Source organism: Silene latifolia, chromosome X (genome assembly GCF_048544455.1).
Source record: "Silene latifolia isolate original U9 population chromosome X, ASM4854445v1, whole genome shotgun sequence".
Classification (NCBI taxonomy): Eukaryota; Viridiplantae; Streptophyta; class Magnoliopsida; order Caryophyllales; family Caryophyllaceae; genus Silene; species Silene latifolia.
The window spans coordinates 258388057-258407283 of NC_133537.1; the positions used below are offsets into that span (position 1 = coordinate 258388057).

At 36.1% G+C, this 19227-nt stretch overlaps 2 protein-coding genes across 2 annotated transcripts; one reads left to right on the forward strand and one right to left on the reverse strand.

Annotated features, from left to right (window-relative positions):
* The first annotated feature begins 1351 nt into the window (after positions 1-1351).
* LOC141619996 (uncharacterized) lies at positions 1352-2065 on the forward strand. The gene has a single exon (XM_074436984.1). The coding sequence runs from the start codon at positions 1352-1354 to the stop codon at positions 2063-2065; it is 714 nt and encodes a 237-aa protein (XP_074293085.1).
* A 2742-nt stretch (positions 2066-4807) lies between these two features.
* Positions 4808-11621, reverse strand: LOC141623929 (V-type proton ATPase catalytic subunit A). The gene is made up of 20 exons (XM_074440086.1): positions 11297-11621; positions 10891-11017; positions 10742-10797; positions 10580-10636; positions 10331-10442; positions 10197-10234; positions 10006-10107; positions 9831-9887; positions 9605-9676; positions 9424-9525; positions 9102-9164; positions 8891-9023; positions 8624-8730; positions 7801-7995; positions 7171-7257; positions 6959-7063; positions 6649-6746; positions 6487-6565; positions 5644-5732; positions 4808-5323 (listed from the first exon to the last, which is right to left on the reverse strand). The coding sequence occupies exons 1-20, from the start codon at positions 11372-11374 to the stop codon at positions 5209-5211; spliced, it is 1872 nt and encodes a 623-aa protein (XP_074296187.1). The 5' UTR covers positions 11375-11621; the 3' UTR covers positions 4808-5208.
* Between the last annotated feature and the right edge of the window lie 7606 nt (positions 11622-19227).

Sequence of the window (19227 nt, forward strand, 5' to 3'; positions counted from 1 at the left end):
TTTTCGATTGATATAGCCTTCATTTTATGAAGCTAAAGGAAATATAATTATTAAGGTTGAATAATCTTTGATATCTTCACAAAATTCTGTTTTTTGGGCTAAATGAAGCTGAAGGGTTTTTTAATTGTGTTGGAGTGTGGGCAAAACTTAACTCAAGTAAACTGAATTGAGCTGAACTGAAGTGAATTGAACTGAGCTGAATGAGAGCTAAAATTAATGTCATGCTTAGTTTGTATCTTAGGTGATGTATTTGTTCTCTTTTGCATCCTCTTATTGCAAATTCTATTTAAGATTATAAGAGAATCACCGGTCATTGCTCTATAGTTAAGCAAGAGGGGCTGAGCTTGGGTTAACCACCCTTTAAGGTACCATAAATTTGTTTTTTTGGCCCCCTACCATTGCAACCAGACAACCACCCTTGCTTAATTTATTGGAGTAGTATCATTGTTCCGAGACACATAATAAGTTAATAACCCAACCAAATTTCTTTAACTCGATCTTAACTTTAATTTATTTATTTATTTTACAAGGAAATAGAGCGTGAATTCATAAGAAAAAATATTACAATTTTATAAGTTGTAGGGAATATATGTTAAACAAAAAAATGTCACAAACTAACCCATTATACATAAGTGTCATAGGCTGATGTACATGAGTAATTGAGTATGTCTAAATGTGTTTTATTAGCCGTGTACCATTTGTTGTTTAAGATCGTCTTAATTTAAGACGGCTCTCACACCCAACTAAAGTAGAAGTTTAAATAAAAGAAGATTGTGAGAGGTCTTAAATTAGATCATCTTAAGCAAGACAAACTGATGAATACGAGTATGTTGTAAGTTGTAAGTTGTAAGTTGTAAGAAGTAAATTGTTGGGGTAGAGTACAAGGTTTAACCATGATTCTATATTACCTAAAGTGTAGTTTCCAAGGGAGGGAGCTTCTTCTATCTTAGCTTATCTACTTTAAAACTATCCAACAAACCCAAACACAGCCAAGTACACGTACCCTTGATTCTCTCTTAAGCCACAATACATTGCCTCACTTCTCAGAAACCCTTTCCCTCCCTCCCTCCATACTTAACCATGCATGTTAATCATCCTCAACTACTTTTCAATTCAATCTTTTCCACAAGCAACACCATATCGAGACCAACATTACACCATGGGAGGAAGAGAAGGCCATGTTGCCCTGGGATTAGTTTTCGTGATAGTAGGCCTATGGCATTTGTACAACCAAATTAAATTCCACACGACACGTACTAAAACATTCAAATCTCTCGTATGGTTTCCCACCAAATTCTCAAGGTACTTGGAGCTTTACTTAATCTTATTAGGATGCTCTATCTTCACCGTCATGGAACTCAATCTAGCTCCATTTGATGTCGATGGAACCTTCAAAGCTAACCACCTACACCACATCGAGCACGCTTGTATAGCCACGGCATTCTCCCTACATGCTCTCTTTGCCATCTTACTCGACAAATTCAGGCCTACTAAACACGAATCAAATATCGACATTGGACATTTCCTCGTGACCATGGCATTCACCCAAGAGCTTCTCCTCTTTCACTTCCACACCACCGACCATGTCGGCCTAGAAGGACAATACCATTGGCTCCTACAACAGATTGTATTAGTGTGCCTTATATTTACACTCTTAAGCTTATGGTTGCCTAAGAGTTTCATGGTTTGTTACGTTAGGTCGCTTAGTGTGATTTTCCAAGGTTTATGGCTTATTGTTATGGGTTATATGTTGTGGACGCCCGAATTTGCTCCAAAAGGTTGTGGCCTACGCAAGGATAATTATGGTCGAGATGTGATCAAATGCAGTGATGAAGAATCTTTGCATCGCGCTAAGGCATTGGTTAACATCTTGTTTAGTTGGTTTTTTATAGGGATGATGGGTTTTGGGGTGAGTTTTTATTGGAGTGTAAGTAAGATTTTTGAGGTAAATAATAATGAACTAATGGAAGTTGGTGTGGAGGAAGGAGATTGTTGTACTAGTGGTGAAGACAACCAAGGGTTTTTACAAGGGAAACGGGTTTTACCCTTTGATTTGGAAAAGTAGATTATCCAACTTACGTGTGCATGAAGAAATTAAAGGATGTAAATATATAACCATGTATAAATATAAATGCATACATAGAATGGCTAAAATTCATATTCGACTTTTCGTGATGCTTATATTTAAGTTTTTTATATGCACTTTACTGATAATCATAGGTTAGATGTAAATCTTTGTTTTAGACGGTTCAAACGGTTAATTCTGTCTAAAACAAATAAAATGGGGTTTGGTGACCATATTTATGGTCAAATGTAACTCTAATGGTCTAGTTAGTGTTAGTGTTACAACTTATGATAACTTGTTTTTCCAAAGGTGATCGCTTTAGACTGTAAAATAATCTCAAAAACACGTCTTATTGTTTCAGACGATAATGAGTCGTTTGAAGGGAGACCAACTCTACGTTATATAAGTTTAGACTTTAGAGTAACAGACCTCTTATTCTACCGGCACCCTTATCCGTCTAAAATGTTCATCCAATCCTTCCAACTCCCAAGTACTTGTGAACAGGATGACTAAAATAGCCAATAGGTGGAATAACAAATCTACTTTTGATGAAAGCTACCCGAATAACAATTTTTAGATGCAACACTAAATATAATATTTTATCGTTAAATGGTTACATTTAATGGAAAATTCACGTGATACCCTCAAACTTTGTCATTTTTCACGTGGTACCCAACTTTTTAAGTTTGTGCACATAATATCCTTGAAATTTGATTTTCAAGCACAACTTGCCTTTTTATCGTTTTTAAAATTTTCAATTGGTCATAAATTATAGACCAGAAATCGGAATTGATTAATTTTTTTTTCAAATTGATTATCTCTTCGAGATCTATAGATTGATAAAACGAAAATGGTCATTCGGAAATTTAAGATCGAAGATATGATTGATTTGAGATTTTCGTTAAAAAAACCCTATAAAATGTGCAATTGAGTTTTTTTACAGCAACAAAAAGGGTATGTTGTACATAAAAATCAAACATAGAGGGTATAATGTACACAAACTTAAAAAGTTGGGTACCATGTGCAAAATGGAAAAGTTCGAAGGTACCACGTGAATTTTCCGTACATTTAATACAAAAATGGCAACATCTTAACTCTTAAACCTTAAGACGAAATGACATGTTTTAAAAGAGAATTTGTGAAGGCCTAATTGGTTTACTTCTTGTTCCGGTAAAAATTAAAAGAGTAAACCCTAAATAAATTACTCACTTTTAAGTTGCACTTTTCTAAACTTACTTCTTTATATATTTCTTTTTTAAATTACTCCCTTAAGTTGATCTCAGGCCAAAATTTGCTACCATTTTTCAACTCCGGTAAGCATTTCCGTCTTTTTTTTTTTTTGAATTTTTCCTCCATTTCTCTAAATTCATGACGAAAATACCCCTGAGATTCTTTCACCTTATGTTAAAGTCACCCATCTTCCTTCTTAATCTCCTCAACTATCCCACCAGCCCCCACCTCCTCCTTCCTCTCCAACACCCCACCACTCGCGGTTCTCCTTCCTCGCGAGTCGCGAGAACCCCGCCATCCGCCCTTATCTCTCCTTACTATCCTCATTTGCGTTTTTTGCCGATAACGACCACCTCCGGTGAGCGACGTTGCCGACGACTCAACCACGGAAAATGTCGAGGAAACCAGTTTTGGGCTCTAATTTTGCGACGTCGCCGGAGATATTAGCTTTTTGAATTTGTCGGGGTGTTAGGTGGGAAAGGAATTTGTCGGGGTGTTAGGTGGGAAAGGGAGCGAGATGTTGCTTGTTGTCGGCAAATTCAGATGAGGTGGTGGCGCGTGTGGTGGGGCATTATCGTACATGGGAGGGAGGTCGTTGGGGTGACTGTGGTGCGGTGGTGGAGGTTGTGCGGTGGTCGGTGGCAAAAGGGTGCATCTAGGAGATGAGGAAGAAGAGATGAAGAGAGCAATTTTTTCAAAGGGCAATTTTGCACATTTACTTATTTTTTCACCTGAGAACTAGCTTGGTAGCAACTTTTGGCCTGGGATCAACTCAAGTGAGTAATTTATAAAAAAAAACATATAAGGGAGAAAGTTTAGAAAAGTGCAACTTAAAAGGGAATAATTTATAATTTACTCAAATTAAAATGATGCAATGTTTAGGCACTGAGATCAAAAAATAGGTGATGACACAGCGTCATTGTGAACTTATTTGGATCCCAAGGGTGATACTCCCTCCATTCAACTCCACTTTGCAACTTTGATTTTTACACAGATATTAAGGAGCGGATTAAAAAAAGTATTAAAAGTACATGGGGAAAGAGAAAGAAGAGGTTAAAAATATTAAAAAAACATAAAGGTGAGGTTTTATGGTGGGTTAGTGTGGTGTTTGGGTGGCATTTTTTGTAAATAAAGATTTTTAATAAGGATAAAATTGTCATTTTTTTAGTCAAATAAGGAAACTTGTAAAGTGGAGTTGAATGGACGAAAATGGAATACATGTAAAGTGGAGTTGAATGGAGGGAGTATGAAATTGTACAATTGGCAAATGGACGAAGACGGTTCAATTTTCAGTCACACCTTTTCAATTCGGGTATAGTCAGATGTTTTTGTAAATTTTAAGTTCTCTTGGTTAAAAAAAATCAGTTGGGTACTAACGTTGAATCCAATATGGACCACGAAAAATGAACAAACATCTTAGTGCAAGCCAAAACAATAGAATGTCGGAAGATCAATGTACAAACATCAAAAAGGGGGGAATTCATGAATCTGGGGATGGTAATGCAGCAAAGATTAAAAAAAATGTGTTTTTGCCATTCAGCTTCAGCACACTGAAGCAAAAATAAATTAAGAATACAAATCCAATTTCCTAGTCCAACCATTCCATCTCGGACTGGAGACAAATAAACAACAGTCCTCTGCCTTCACTCACATACAACTGCTCACAGATTATTTCGCCTTCAGATATGGAAGGAACCTTATTCTATTTATACCCGCAAACAATAAAAACGTCTTCAACCCCAAGTCCAGGGAAGTGCTGACTGGAAATAAACATAATGCCCATAACAACAAAAACAAGAAACAAGGCCATCTTATCTGTGCAAGAGCCTTGATATTATACTCGTACAAGGGTGAGGAGATCAGCACTAGGCTCCTACCAATAGGAACTTTGCTGAAGTTGATTTGTAGTTTAATCAACGAGCTTCGTCCTCAAGGTTGCGGAAAGCAGCAATCAAGTCATCATGCAACTTTTGGAATTTGGCAACAAGGACGTCCTCTCCTTCTGCTGGATCCTCGAATTTCTGAGACCTGTACAACCGTGACATCCAACATTAAAAAGTAGCTCTATGTTTTTTGGTGAAGAGAAGCGGGAAACAAACCCATAAAGTAACGACTAACTACTACATACTAAACAGACAAAACTAAAACTAAACAACATGAAACGGGACAATACGAGGCCACACAACCCCTACATCTTGTTGTGCCAACTTGAACAACTGGCTCGGCACATTCGAGAGATAAGTCCCATAAGCAGAAGAATAGTGAGTATTTGGCCCCATTGGAAATGAAAACAAAATTGATAAAATTATGTTTTAAAGAATACTTTTCTCATTATTTTTTCCACTTACACTAAGCGGTAAAAGAGATCTCCCAGCTTCAGTTTGATCAAGCTGTAAGTTACTCTTTGACCATCTGAACCAGCACCACGCTCCACTGCCTGAAATCATTCAATCAGGCCATAAATTAACATCATGAATAATAGAAATCGATCCCACCTATCACAATTGAAAAGATAAGTCCACGACTTATTAATTCACGACAGCATGCTACTATTGCTATTCGATCAAGGTCGTAGCATTGCAACATAACCCCTTTGTAAAGGTTTTGAAGATTATCGCGCCTATTTTTGAGGCGATATTGATAGTATTAACAGGAATAGGCCGCACCATCCGTTACTGTGGTCCAGACAAAAGATTTAATACTATGCACACAAGAAGCACAAACTTTCTCACAAGGTCAACCTAAATACCTAATGATGAAATATTTGAACATGAAAGCAAGGTAAGATTAATACTCCTATATGAAAAAAAGAAGTCTATTAGTCTAATACATCTGCAATAAAATATGAGATGTGTTTTCTAGTTTTACTAGGCATGAAATAGTCGGGACTATATCATATAGGCTATCAGGGCACACAATGGTTCTTTTATATGAAGCAGCAAAAGCTGTCTCACATCTCACTCAACAACCCCGCTTGGAGCATGAACGTCTTCAAGGTAATGATGATCACCATATATCATCCTATAGGGCAAGTTTATGAATGTAGAATTTTAAATTAACTTCTCTCTTTAGTCTTTACCTTTTACCTAAGTATAATGGAAGACTACAGACCCAACATAAGCCTTAAATAACCTTCTATTAACACATGGAATAAGGAAGTGACAGATAACTGTCAAGGGACATCAAATTACCTGATTGGCCAAATTGTAGAAATGGATTATGTTACGCATCATCCATACCGACTTGTAGAATGGGCAAAACTTGTCATATCTGTTACGAAATAAAGGCTTGCCAAAGTCAGATAAGATTAATCATTTGCTAACAGGATAAGAAACGGGTATTCTTAAGCTTACGGTGTAAAGGCATTTTGTGCCAGGTAGTCTTCCCTCAAAAGCTTTGCAGTATCCAAAGTGATCTTATCAGTCTCGGCCAAAGCATCTTTTCCCACAAGCTGTAACAATAGAAGAGCCAAAGGTCACTTCAAAAAGCTCTTTTGACATACTTATTTTTAGTTATGGGCATTTTGCAGGAGTGGTAGGCGACCCTAGAGGCCAAATCAGCATCTAGGATTGATAAATTACAAAAAAGTCCACAAGATTTTCCATGACACTGGTATTCAGCAAGAGCCCCAAAAACTAGCTTATGGAAATGATAAACCCGTACCTGAACGATTTCATTAAGATCATCTTCCCTCTGAAGAACCTCACGTGCCTTTGTCCTGATACTGATGAAATCAGGATCGAATTTCTCATAAAATGTTTCCAGGGCCTGGACGCATCAAAATTATTAGCTAAGCCTCCAGAGATACAGCAATTCATGTAGAGCAATTATAGTAGAGACACACTATAACGAAACAAAGAAGAACAATTACTTACCGATGTGTACTTTGAGTAGGAAATAAGCCAGTTCACGGAAGGAAAATGTTTTCTCTGGGCTAGTTTCTTATCTAACCCCCAAAAAACCTGAGACGTAAACGTTTGTCATGAAATATGTGTATGGCACTATAGGAATAAAGGAAAACTATCAATTAAATCTAGTGCTCAGGTGCCACCATCACCAAAGAGTTTCTAAACGGAAGAACTTTGACACAGGAAATGAATAACAGGTAACCACAAGGATGCTCTTGACGACCTCTCCTCTCTCTAAGGTCTGACATGAAATGCTGTCTGGCCCTCATGCATGGTAAGGGAGAAGCTCACAAAACATGAGGCGGAATTGAGTGAGAATCTGTACTTTTTAAATTTGATACAATAGAGGTGGGTTATAAGTTATAACTACTCACGTTCGCAATAGATGTCATATCCAGAAGAATAACTAAACCTACAGATTTCTTGACTTCTCTTTACGCCAAAGAAATCAAGATAAGACATAAAATTAAGGCAAATTTTTCAGTGACAACATAAGACTTCTGATTCCCTACGATAATACCGCTATGAAGCTATACGCCAAGTTTTCATTAAGTGATGAATATGATAGGCAGATAACAATAAAAAAGACCAACATACCTGGACAATACTCAGTGTTGCAGATGTAACAGGATCAGAAAAATCTCCACCGGGAGGTGAGACAGCACCAACAATTGTTACACTACCGTTGCGTTCTGGACCACCAAGACATTTAACTTTACCAGCACGTTCATAGAAGGACGCTAAACGAGCAGCCAAGTAAGCAGGATATCCACTATCAGCAGGCATTTCCGCCTACACACAGCAAAGGGACAATATACACCACAGCTCACAATTTAGTATAAAATTGGAATACAACAGCCCCGATCCACCAACCTCTCAGCCTCGGGAAAGAAACACAGAGAAATCAGATGAGAGGATGTTACATTCAAGTGATTCAGCCCACCGACAGATTCTTCTAGAACATAAATATACGAAGACAATTTAAGATTTCCCATCAGAAAAAGAGTTTTTTTTTGACATATGGTGAATAACAAACCTTTGAGACTAAAAAAAGTTCTAACAATATCTGCCATTGCTGCCATTACACTATCAGAATTTAAAAAAGAAATAAAATTTGAATATGTTCTCTAATTTACAAAATCTACTTTGACCCCTTTATCCTTCATAATTATTCGCTTTTCTTATCTTGTTCTTTATATCCGTCTTTTTTAAAATCCTACCTAATATCCTTTGTAAAGTTAATGGGGATTCATTTAGAGGCGTGCATCAACAGCATGTATAAAATGAAATAATCCACATGAGACAGATGTCAGAATCTTGATGTCTCTCAGAATATTCATCACAAATGACTTCACTCTATCAACAGAAACAAAATCCAAGTAATAACAACTGAGATGTAAAGCTGAGTGAGGAAAATCACCAGACGTCCTGAAATTTCACGCAATGCTTCTGCCCACCGAGAAGTTGAATCTGCCATCATACTGACATTGTACCCCATATCTCTGAAATATTCAGCAATTGTAATACCTGAACATTAAGAGAAGTTAAAGTTAAACACTGAAACTCTGAAAGTAAGGAGGAGAGAGTGACACAACCAATGTACTTATCAGTCAAATAATTAAAAATACAAATGGATAAGCTTAAGCTTAATCGGTTACAGAAGTCATGGGCTGATTCAAGGATATACCTGTGTAAATGGATGCCTCACGTGCAGCCACAGGCATGTTTGAAGTGTTAGCAACAAGTGTAGTCCGCTTCATCACAGATTCTTCACGTCCATCAGGCAATGTCATGGTAAGTTGAGGGAAATCCATGAGCACCTAATTGACGAGTGTGGGTTAACATTTTAACGAAGAGAAGTAACTACCCTGGTAGATTCCTCACACTCAAACACATACCTCAGCCATTTCATTTCCTCTCTCCCCGCAGCCAACATAAACCACAGCATCAGAGTTTGAATACTGTAAATAAAAAATAAACAGGAATGGGTATTAGAAGACTCCACCATACATATAAAATACTAAAAAAATATATATATATATATATATATATATATATATATATATATATATATATATATATATATATATATATATATATATATATATATATATATATATATATATATATATATATATATATATATATATATATATATATATATATATATATATAAAATACTAAAATATATACTCCCGAAATAGCGGTGGGAATTCTTACCTTAGAAAGTGCTTGACTAATAACAGTTTTTCCACAGCCAAAAGCCCCAGGAATAGCACAAGTTCCTCCAAGAACTGAGGGGAAAAGGGCATCAAGAACACGCTGCAAATGTAATTACGAGTCAACAAAAGCATCAACAAACCAAAAATTTCAGAAAATACAAATAATTTCTTCGCATAACCTGTCCAGTCAGCAAAGGTGTGTCAGCAGCAAGTTTTGATGCAACAGGCCTTGGTGTACGAACAGGCCAACTCTGTTAAACAAAAACACACACATACATGAATACAAACAAATTAGAATATAAACAAGAAAAAACAGCCCGATAGCAATCGAACAAAAAGTTAACTTTTAGAAAGTGGAGCAGCCTAACAAAAGCTCCACTAAAAATCAGAAACTCCTTAAATCACCTGGAGCATGGTAAACTTCTTCACAACACCTTGAAACTCGAGTTCAAGTACAGTATCCTGAGGGAATGCACCAAGAGAAATAGGTCAAATACTAATTATACAAATCTTCAATTAGTCTACATCAGAATGCTTGAAGCTAAGAAGATGGACACTTGAAGTAGATTATTGGATTGACCTTGAGAGAGTACTGTCCCGGAGGAGCAATGTAGGTAATCTTTCCCATAGCATCAGGGGGCAGGGCCACGTGATGCTTCATTAGAGTGTTCTCATCAACAATCTGCGTAAGCAAGTCCGTCAAATTTTGGCAATACGACAGCTGAAAAAACATTTAAGTGCAAACATTTCCAGGATTTAAATATAACTTACAGCATACAAGTCTCCACCAGTTAAAAGATCGCCTTCGCCTGAAACAAGCAGGAAAGCGCATTAAACCTCTATTGAAGCAGTCCGTGTGAACAAGCAACCAACTTTGATAATATGAAAAGATTAATAAGCATTACCTAATTTCTTAGGCTGAAATTCCCAAAGTATGTCTTTGTCGAGTGCAGGCACAGCAACACCACGAGGTATGTAGACATCACCAGATAGTCTAGCAATGGTTTTTAGTGGCCTCTGCATAAGAAAGTTAGATGAACAAATAGATTTGAGCAAGTCAGCAAAATCGGCACAGATGCGATCATGCTAGTATCCCATCAAATGACAAAAAAGTATAAATGGTTGGGTTAAAGAAGCAGGTGATTAGTCTGTACCTGAATCCCATCAAATATATTACCGAGAATTCCAGGTCCAAGTTCAACTGACAACGGCTGAGAATGACAAAATGTAATTGATAAGCATCCAAGTTCCAGTAATAAGAAAACGACACAAAAGCAAGAGAAGAGAAGAGAAGAGACGAGACGAGGTGATATTACCTTGTGAGTACGTAGAACAGGATCATTGACCATCAAGCCGGCGGTTTCTTCATAAACTGATGATAAAATGAATAAGCATTAGTAAATGATAAAGTGTATTGTAGATAGTAATAATGAAAAGGTATAGCAGAGGAAAGCAAAGAAGGAACCTTGAATGGTGGCGGAATCTCCTTCTAAACGGATAATCTCACCAATAAGATTATCGTGACCGACACGAACCAATTCATACATAGCAGCCCCAGCCATTCCATCAGCAACGACGACGGGTCCGGAGACCTAACAGAACAACCCTTTCAGTAACATACTACAGTAGATTCATCAATCTGGATCATGTAGTAATTTACATGATCCATCCAACAACAACAACAACAACAAAAAAGTCAACGAAAGAGCGTATCAGATCATGTATGATTATGGTGTCGTCGCACTTTAACCAACGGAATATTCAGCAATATCCATGTTTACGTCAATGAAACAAAAAGGTGATACACATCGCGAATGCACGTAAATCAAGCAAATGATTATATAAAAAAAAAAGAGGAAGAAGAAACATACTTTACGAATGTAACCGTATTCGCTCTCCTTCTCGGAATCCTCGAAAGTGGTCAAACGTTCTCCGTAAATGGAAGGCATGATTGATTGATTCAAAAGAGGGAGATCTGGAATTATTATAATTAGGGTTTATTAGTTAATAACAGTGATGAGATCAAATTGAAATTGAAATTGTGTAGTAGATGAAGGTGATTGAGGTGAGAGAAGGAGAGATATATAGGAGAGATATATAGATGAGATGAGATCAAACTTGAGTAAGTAGACAGATAGATAGATGTGGAGCTCCTGTTTCTGAATTACGGAGCGTATGATATGATATGACTCTTTCTGCTCATCTTTTGTTTTTTTATATTTACATCTCTGTGCCGTACTTTTATTCGCCACGTCTCCACTTTTTTTTTAGAGACAAATCTGACAAAATAAAAGTATCATATAGATGTTGAAAAATACGGTTAAAGGTAAGCTTTAGAGACCGAAATAAAGCAAATTAGAGGAAAATAGAAAAATGAAGGGAGTATGATAATAAGGAAATTGTTAAATGTTATATTCATGTAATTTGGTTAATATTTTTTTAAAATATTTTAACATATTATCATTCTATTTCTTTTATAACTAGTTTAGATCACGCGTAATGAATGCGCGCTATTTATAAACTTTTTATTTTTGTATTACTTAATCATGCTAAACTGACAGTTCATTAATTTTTCATATTTCACATTATTATATTTTGAGGAAAAAAATTGAACTTTAAAATTATTCAAGAAAACTAAGTAAAATTGAACTGTAAAATAATAGTGTTATCTCATTAGTTGTTTATTTTTCTCGTTATTATATTTTTTTTTATAGCAAAAAATAAATTAAAACTGAAAATTAATTCAAGAGGATTGAGTAATGTGCTAAAATACATTTTTTTAAAAATTATTTTTTATACCACAACGCTAATGATTCGAATTTATAAATTCTCCTCAACTTTTCCTTTTGTTATGAAAGTAATCAAAACCAGTTATAGTTTTGTTTATACATAGTATGAATAGTATGAGTCAAATTATTATCAAATAATAATATCAATAAAAAAATTAATAGTTTATAGCCTTATAGTATTATTTATACTTTAATTAAAATATACTTCCTCCATTCAACTCCACTCTACCATATTGTAAAATGCACACATATTAAGGAGAAAATTAAACAAGTAATAGAAGTATAAATGGGTGTGTGAAAGATGCTTTATTAAATAATAGAAGTACAAATGAGTGTTGATTTTAGTGGGCCAAGTAGTGGCAAAGTATGTAAATAAGAGATTGTAATAAGGATAAAAAGGTAATTTTTCATGCTTTTTTTGGAAAGTGGTAGAGTGGAGTTGAATGGATGAAAATGGTAATATGGTAGAGTGGAGTTGAATGGAGGAAGTAATAGTTTAGTGAAAATTATATAATTTGATGAAAAGGTTAATTTTTATGAAAGAATTATATAATGAAATACATTATAATTATTAATTTCCTTATTTAGTAAATATAATTAAATTATCAATAGCTTCCTTATTTAAAAAGATGCTTTTTGGAGGGAAAATTTGTGAGTTCACCTATTCATTTAGTAAATAGGGGATGATAAATAAGATACTTCTCTCATCTTAGTCATTTATTTACTTTTTTTTCATTATTTGATAGGGACATTTAAATTAAAGGTAAAACATTAAGTAAATTAATCCATACATACAGTAGGTCGTTCTTAAGGTGGATAAATTCGTCTTAATTAGAATAAAACGAGTAAGTAATACACCACTTGTGGGGATGGGACAAATATTTTGTTTTTCCTTATCTATTGTTTCTTTGTCTTATTCATCTCACATGGGCATACTTGATCCGTTACCTGATCTATAGTCCGACACGGATGTATATAGTTGTGATTAGTGTAGTTTAGTACGGGTTAATGAAGGTTATTTTGATGATTAATTTGTTGGTTGAGAAGTATTTTAGTGGATTTTATTGTATATGTCTCTTATGTTTTTTTTAGACGTATTTTAGTGGATTTTGTTGGTTGAGAAGTATTTTAGTGAATATCAAGCTATAACATTCTTGCGGATGAGAACGGTAAAAGAAAATCCATGATTTTCAAACTACCAGGTAGCAAGCATAAGTGAAAGGGCATCAACACGAAACTCTCGTTAGGCAAGAATAACTTAAAAGCCCAAAAAAGAATTAAAGAATAATATAAAATAAAAAACTTAAGAAATAGTATTCTTAAAAATGAGCGGAGTAATGTAAAAAGTTCTATGTTGGGTTGGTAATGGAATTGTGTGTTTTTATGGGATAATTGGATTGATTTCTTGTTATGTATGGAGATGGATTCTTTAGAGGTTGGTATTGGACTAAAGATGTCATGTGAGTGTGGATTTTAAAGCAAGTCCAAGCCCAAAGACTACGGTCAAAGCAAGGAAGCATCACGAGAAAATGTCACTCGGAGTGGCAAAACAAAGACTCTTGAACTTCACAAAAACTTCGGAGAGACGGTCTCTCAATAGCGTTATTGAGAGACCTCTCACATGATGGGGTAAGGGACCCATTGAATTTCATTTTTCCCTATTATGTCTCCCACTAAATTAGTGGGAGACGCTATCTCATGAGACCTACTGAACTTATAGCCACTTTGAGTGGCAAAATGCATTCGATTCCGACAACTCTTTAATTCTCCTTTAATTTGGCAATTATGCTCATACTTTATGAGACTTTATGGAGATGCTCTTTGAAGACCTATGTAAGTAGGTGTTGTTGATCAATTTTCCATATACTTTTACACACTTCTCTACCTTTTAATCATTAGAATACACATAAACTATTTCCAATTTCTAGTTTGTTTTTAATTATTTATGTGGAGGGCTAAGTTCTACATCTTGAACAAGTTTTTGAAGCCAAATTAGTTCATGAATTGTAAGACTCTTATTCTATTTCTATTTCATTATTTGTGTGGATGTGGGAATTTGATAATCCACGGCGGTTTTGAAAAAGTAGTCGCCACCAAGTTTTAAGGAAAACTCGAAAACCGTTTTAGAGAAAAAAGTATGTGTGGCTACGTGTTAGGAAGTCCGTTAATAAGACATCTAACTCCGCTCGTCGCAATGACGACCTCTACTCAGAAAAATGATGGCTAGTCGAATGAATTGTATTTGTTGAATTGCAAACAATGTTTTGACCCAAACATGTGAATTACGTTCCATGTCAATTTAATGCAATTAACTCGTCGAGTAAATCTAGCATGTGAGTTCATTAGCTATTCTAGAAAACAAACAACGAGAGAGGGAAAGAGATATTCGTACTCTTAGCATAAGATACACTTAACAAACATTAGTGGTTAGTTAAAATAGAACACAAATCTAATTCAAAAAAAAAATAGAACACAAATCAATAACAATATTAATTAAAATCTAAAATTAATTAAACGAATTAAACTAAAACTAATCAAAAATCATCAAATAAGAAAACAAATTAAAACACATAATATGGACAGACCCGTGCATTGCTCTAGAAATCACGAAACAGGCCAATCTGACCCGTGCATTGCGCGGGTTTTGCATAAAAATAATGTTAATTACGAAATAAATACTAAATCATTGAAGAAAATCCCGAAAATTTACCTAAATTAAAATTATAAATTATAAGTATGGAAAATCATCACAAATCAATTTTTATATGGATAAAAATAAATAAACACAAATGAGATCTAATAACATGCTAAATAAACAAGCAATTAAACTAAACATGTGAAAAATCATAAGAACGAAAAAAACATGGCAAATCTAATAAGAATTTCATTCTAATTAAATTAAACATCAATAACTTCGAATTGATAATTGAAATTAACGTCATGCCAAAAATTATTCATAATTAGTCATTAAAACATGGTAAACGATAAAACAACATAATACGATATAATAAATAATGCAATACAAAACGGAATTTAAAAGGAGAAAGGAAGGATTTTAAATTCACCCTCAACCTACATGTATCTTTGACACCGTCTTGGTCGTAATCGATCGTAGATTTTGTCTCGAGGGGCCGTCGTCGACGAAGAAGCAAAGCAAATACGTGTTTTTGAAGGAGTTGCGCAGCGTTTTTCAAACTTGATTTGTGAGCTCGTTTATTGATGAAAATTCGATTGGAAAGATGTTTTGGAATCATGAAAGAGCGTAGATTTTCAAAGTACAAACAAATAGTGGTAGTTTTGAAGGAATAAGCACGAAAAAAATAAGGCAAAAGAGGACTGGTTTCACCCTATAAATAGCGCGAAAACAAAGTGTTTCTACACTCTGTTTGTCGAGCCAATTCGAGCTTGATTTAGGGTTTTTTTTCTGAGTTTTCTTGCTTGGTAATGGATTATGAGTGTGTGGATATACTATAGGAGCAAAGTTACGGAATTGGTCAAGTCCTTTTGAGGGATTTTAAAGGAGGTATATATATGAAGACGGGAATGGTTGGAATAGGGTTTATAAAGCTAAGATTATATCTTTTCTCAATAACTCGACTATGGAAGAATACTATATGGTGTAGGAGTCTATAGAAGATGGTTTTATTGAGGTTTAAGGTAATGGGTAGAAATGAGACGGGAATAGGAAACATCGAAAGATTGTTGAGGGTTTTTGGTAAGTAATATGTTTCGGTTTTGGGAAGGGAATTCGAGCTGGGTTTGGCAAATATTATGGAGGATTATATGATTCTTGGGGACCAAGTCAAAAGGTGGATAGGTCATGGTGGTTCGTGGCTTGAGCCATGGCTGGAATATGGGTTCTAGTGGTGCGGGTTTATGGTGAGAAAACAGAGCAGGAGAGTGCGTGTTTATGTTGTTCTCTTGCGGGTCTGTTTGTGTTTGGTTGGGTGCTGGGTTTGGGTATGGCCCATGGGTAGTAGTTAGTCTAAGTGAGTACTCGGGATAGAGCCAAGTAGGTGTCGGATTGGGTGGCGTTTGAGCTAGTTTCGAGATGGGTAAGTGAACACGGGTTTGGAGGGGATTTGGGCTGTTCTAAACGTGAATATGGGAAGGCTTTTGCACATGGCTTGGGTTGTGGGTATTGGGTCTTGTACACGGGTTGGAGGATAAGGGATTGGGCTAAAAATTGCATCGAAATTCGTGCCCAAATCGGATAAAAAACGACCTTGAAATCGTGTATAAAACCGTCTTAAAATCGAGTTTTTCAAATACGATTTATAAAAACAATTTAAACTTTTAAAGCGATTTTTCAAATCAAATACTATTTTATTTTGAATAAAATAAATCAGAAAATAAATTCAAATTAAAATAAATAAAATGAATTTAAAATCTTTATTAATTTGAATATCATTTAAATTAAATAACGGTTCACCGACAACGCTCGTTCTACATCGTAAAATGAATCCAAATAAATGACAAATGCCAACTTAGACTACATATTGTCCTATCATCACCGGGTGTTTGAAGCGAGTCTATTAATTCCAGTATCGACAGATACGGGTCTCTCCAGAACCCCCACTTTGACCGAAGCTTGGACAAGGTGAAAGTCAAAGTATACCCCTAGTCCAATGACCTGGGGATTCCGCGGGCCGTTTATAGTCCATTAAACTTGCGTACATAAGCTCGTCAGTCATAAGCAGAGATCATACCTGAAGCACGGTTCTGGACGCCTCAAACCTGTGAATATGCTCTTAGCCAGTTAATACCAAACTGTTTGCTTTATATGTGATGGGGTGGTCGAGCCTTCTATTAGAGAAGGTAGCCATTGTTAGTGTGACACCCCCTTCTTACCCGGCCAAGGTAATTAGGAGATGTTACCATCTCGATTTCTCGAGGTGGTAAATCGGAGATACAATCAAGAAACATCGTATTTAAATAAAGAGTTTAGTGGATTACATAACCATAAACAAATGATATATGTAAACTATACAAATTACAAGTCGGCTACCATCTATGTCATCTATGCTATGCTACTCGACTCCGAGTCCAAGGCGCGGCCCAAATCCCGATCACGTCAACATGCAAAACCTGTACTTAACCTGCTCCCCATATGATCGGAAATATCATATGGATCGACACAGGCCACCCCGGAAATAGGTGACAATTACACAGACACAACAAACGTCAGTTTCAATAAATAAATAAATAAAGCGTGACACAACTCAAAGTGTGTGAGTATGCAACATGACTACAATATGAATGAGACGCTATCCAACAATCACCATCACGGTACCGGGACACGCCCAGACATACCGACAACCACACTGGTATAGGGACACACCCAGACATACCAACATCCACGTACAAACAGGTACCATGACACGCCCAGACGTACCGGGTCCGGAAGCCAACCGGATCCCCTACCAGACGTCGTGTCTCAACCACACGAGTCCCTCTGTAACTCAAGTCATTAATGTGCACATCCCTTTTGAAGTGGGAAGCTCCAAGAGGCAACTTAAGCGTAAGACGGTCTCCCAACCGTCTTACGTCTCCTCAATAACTAAGTAACACCACCAAACAATCACAACCATCATATTCTCAAATATACATGACAAATAAAATCATGTAAGATGCCACACAATATGTCATTTACCGACTCATCAAGTCTTCTTAACCAATATCATGTTATAATGCAATCCAACCAACATACTTATCTCTTTAATGGTACTATTAACAGCTAAACATGTTATAATGTAATTACTCTAACTATGTGACACTAATTACAACATTAACCACAACATATGTAATGACTACATTATTGAAACCGAGTAGGATTAACCTACCTTTTAGCATTCTTCATAAGAAATCTGAAACCACCAAGCATCCATCTCATAAGACCGTCTCATCCTACATAATTCCATAATAACTATCACAACACATTCTACAACAACTAATACTACTAATTAACCCTTCACTACTATCCTTAATTACTCCTAATACTAATTAAAACACTAATTAACAACACCCATACAAATCCCCCAAATTTTAGGGTTTTGAGTCTTAAAACGAATTATCCAAATTAAAGGGAAAAAGGTAGTATAATACTCACTAAGTGATAAGGAACAAGAATATGTGAATGAATCTTCCAAATTCTTCACCTATAGTTCTAGATCTAAGATTTAGAGAAGGAGGGGTTATAGAGAGAGAGGTAGGAGGGGTTAAGAGAAAAGGAATTAGGGTTTGGAAATAGGGAAAATCAGAAAATAGGGTATATATATGTCAAGGTCCATCAATAGAAAAGCCCACGCGAGAAAACTTAGCGGTTTCCGCAGCACTCGGTCGAGTGCTCGGTTCACTCGTTCGAGTGAGGCTCACCACTCGGTCGAGTGAACCATCCACTCGGTCGAGTGACACATAATCAGGAGCTTTGGATTGCTGCCCAGAGGGCACTCGGTCGAGTGCCACCTCCACTTGGTAGAGTGCCACCTTTACTTTTTCGAGTACCGCTGCACTTGGTCTACTGCCAGCTCCACTTGGTCTAGTGCCAGCTGCACTTGGTCTGCTGCCAATTGCACTTGGTCTAGTGCCAGCTGCACTTGGTCTAGTGTACGGTTATACTTTACTTCCGAGTACACGTGGGTTCCCTCACCTGTCCCGAGGTCCTTTGTGGGTCCCAAAATATTCGGGTATGACATTCTTTCCTCTTTAAAATGAACTTCATCCCCGAAGTTCACCCCACTCTCTCCTTTCCTCAAGTCTCATCACTGATTTTCATGAACTCTCTCGCATCTCATATGTCTATCAACCGTATACGCTCTTTCTAATTATCACTCTCATCCCAAGTTCTTTGTTCAACTCTCATTGCTTCCTTATATTCCGTACTTTCTCTTTCCTTAGTTTTCGAATTGTTACATTCACTCCCCCTAAAAGAGAACTTCGTCCTGAAGTTCAATTATCAAACCTCACATTGTGCTCTTACACGATCATTACTAAGTTCCACAAATGCTTATGTT

Coding starts and splice junctions, on each gene's coding strand:
- LOC141619996 (XM_074436984.1), top strand. CDS start 1,352: ATGGAACTCAATCTAGCTCCATTTGATGTCGATGGAACCTTCAAAGCT.
- LOC141623929 (XM_074440086.1), bottom strand. CDS start 11,374: ATGCCTTCCATTTACGGAGAACGTTTGACCACTTTCGAGGATTCCGAG. Junction 9,165..9,423: donor TTAGTCAAGCACTTTCTAAG/GTAAGAATTCCC, acceptor TTTTATTTACAG/TATTCAAACTCTGATGCTGT. Junction 6,747..6,958: donor ATCTTAATGAAATCGTTCAG/GTACGGGTTTAT, acceptor CTATTGTTACAG/CTTGTGGGAAAAGATGCTTT.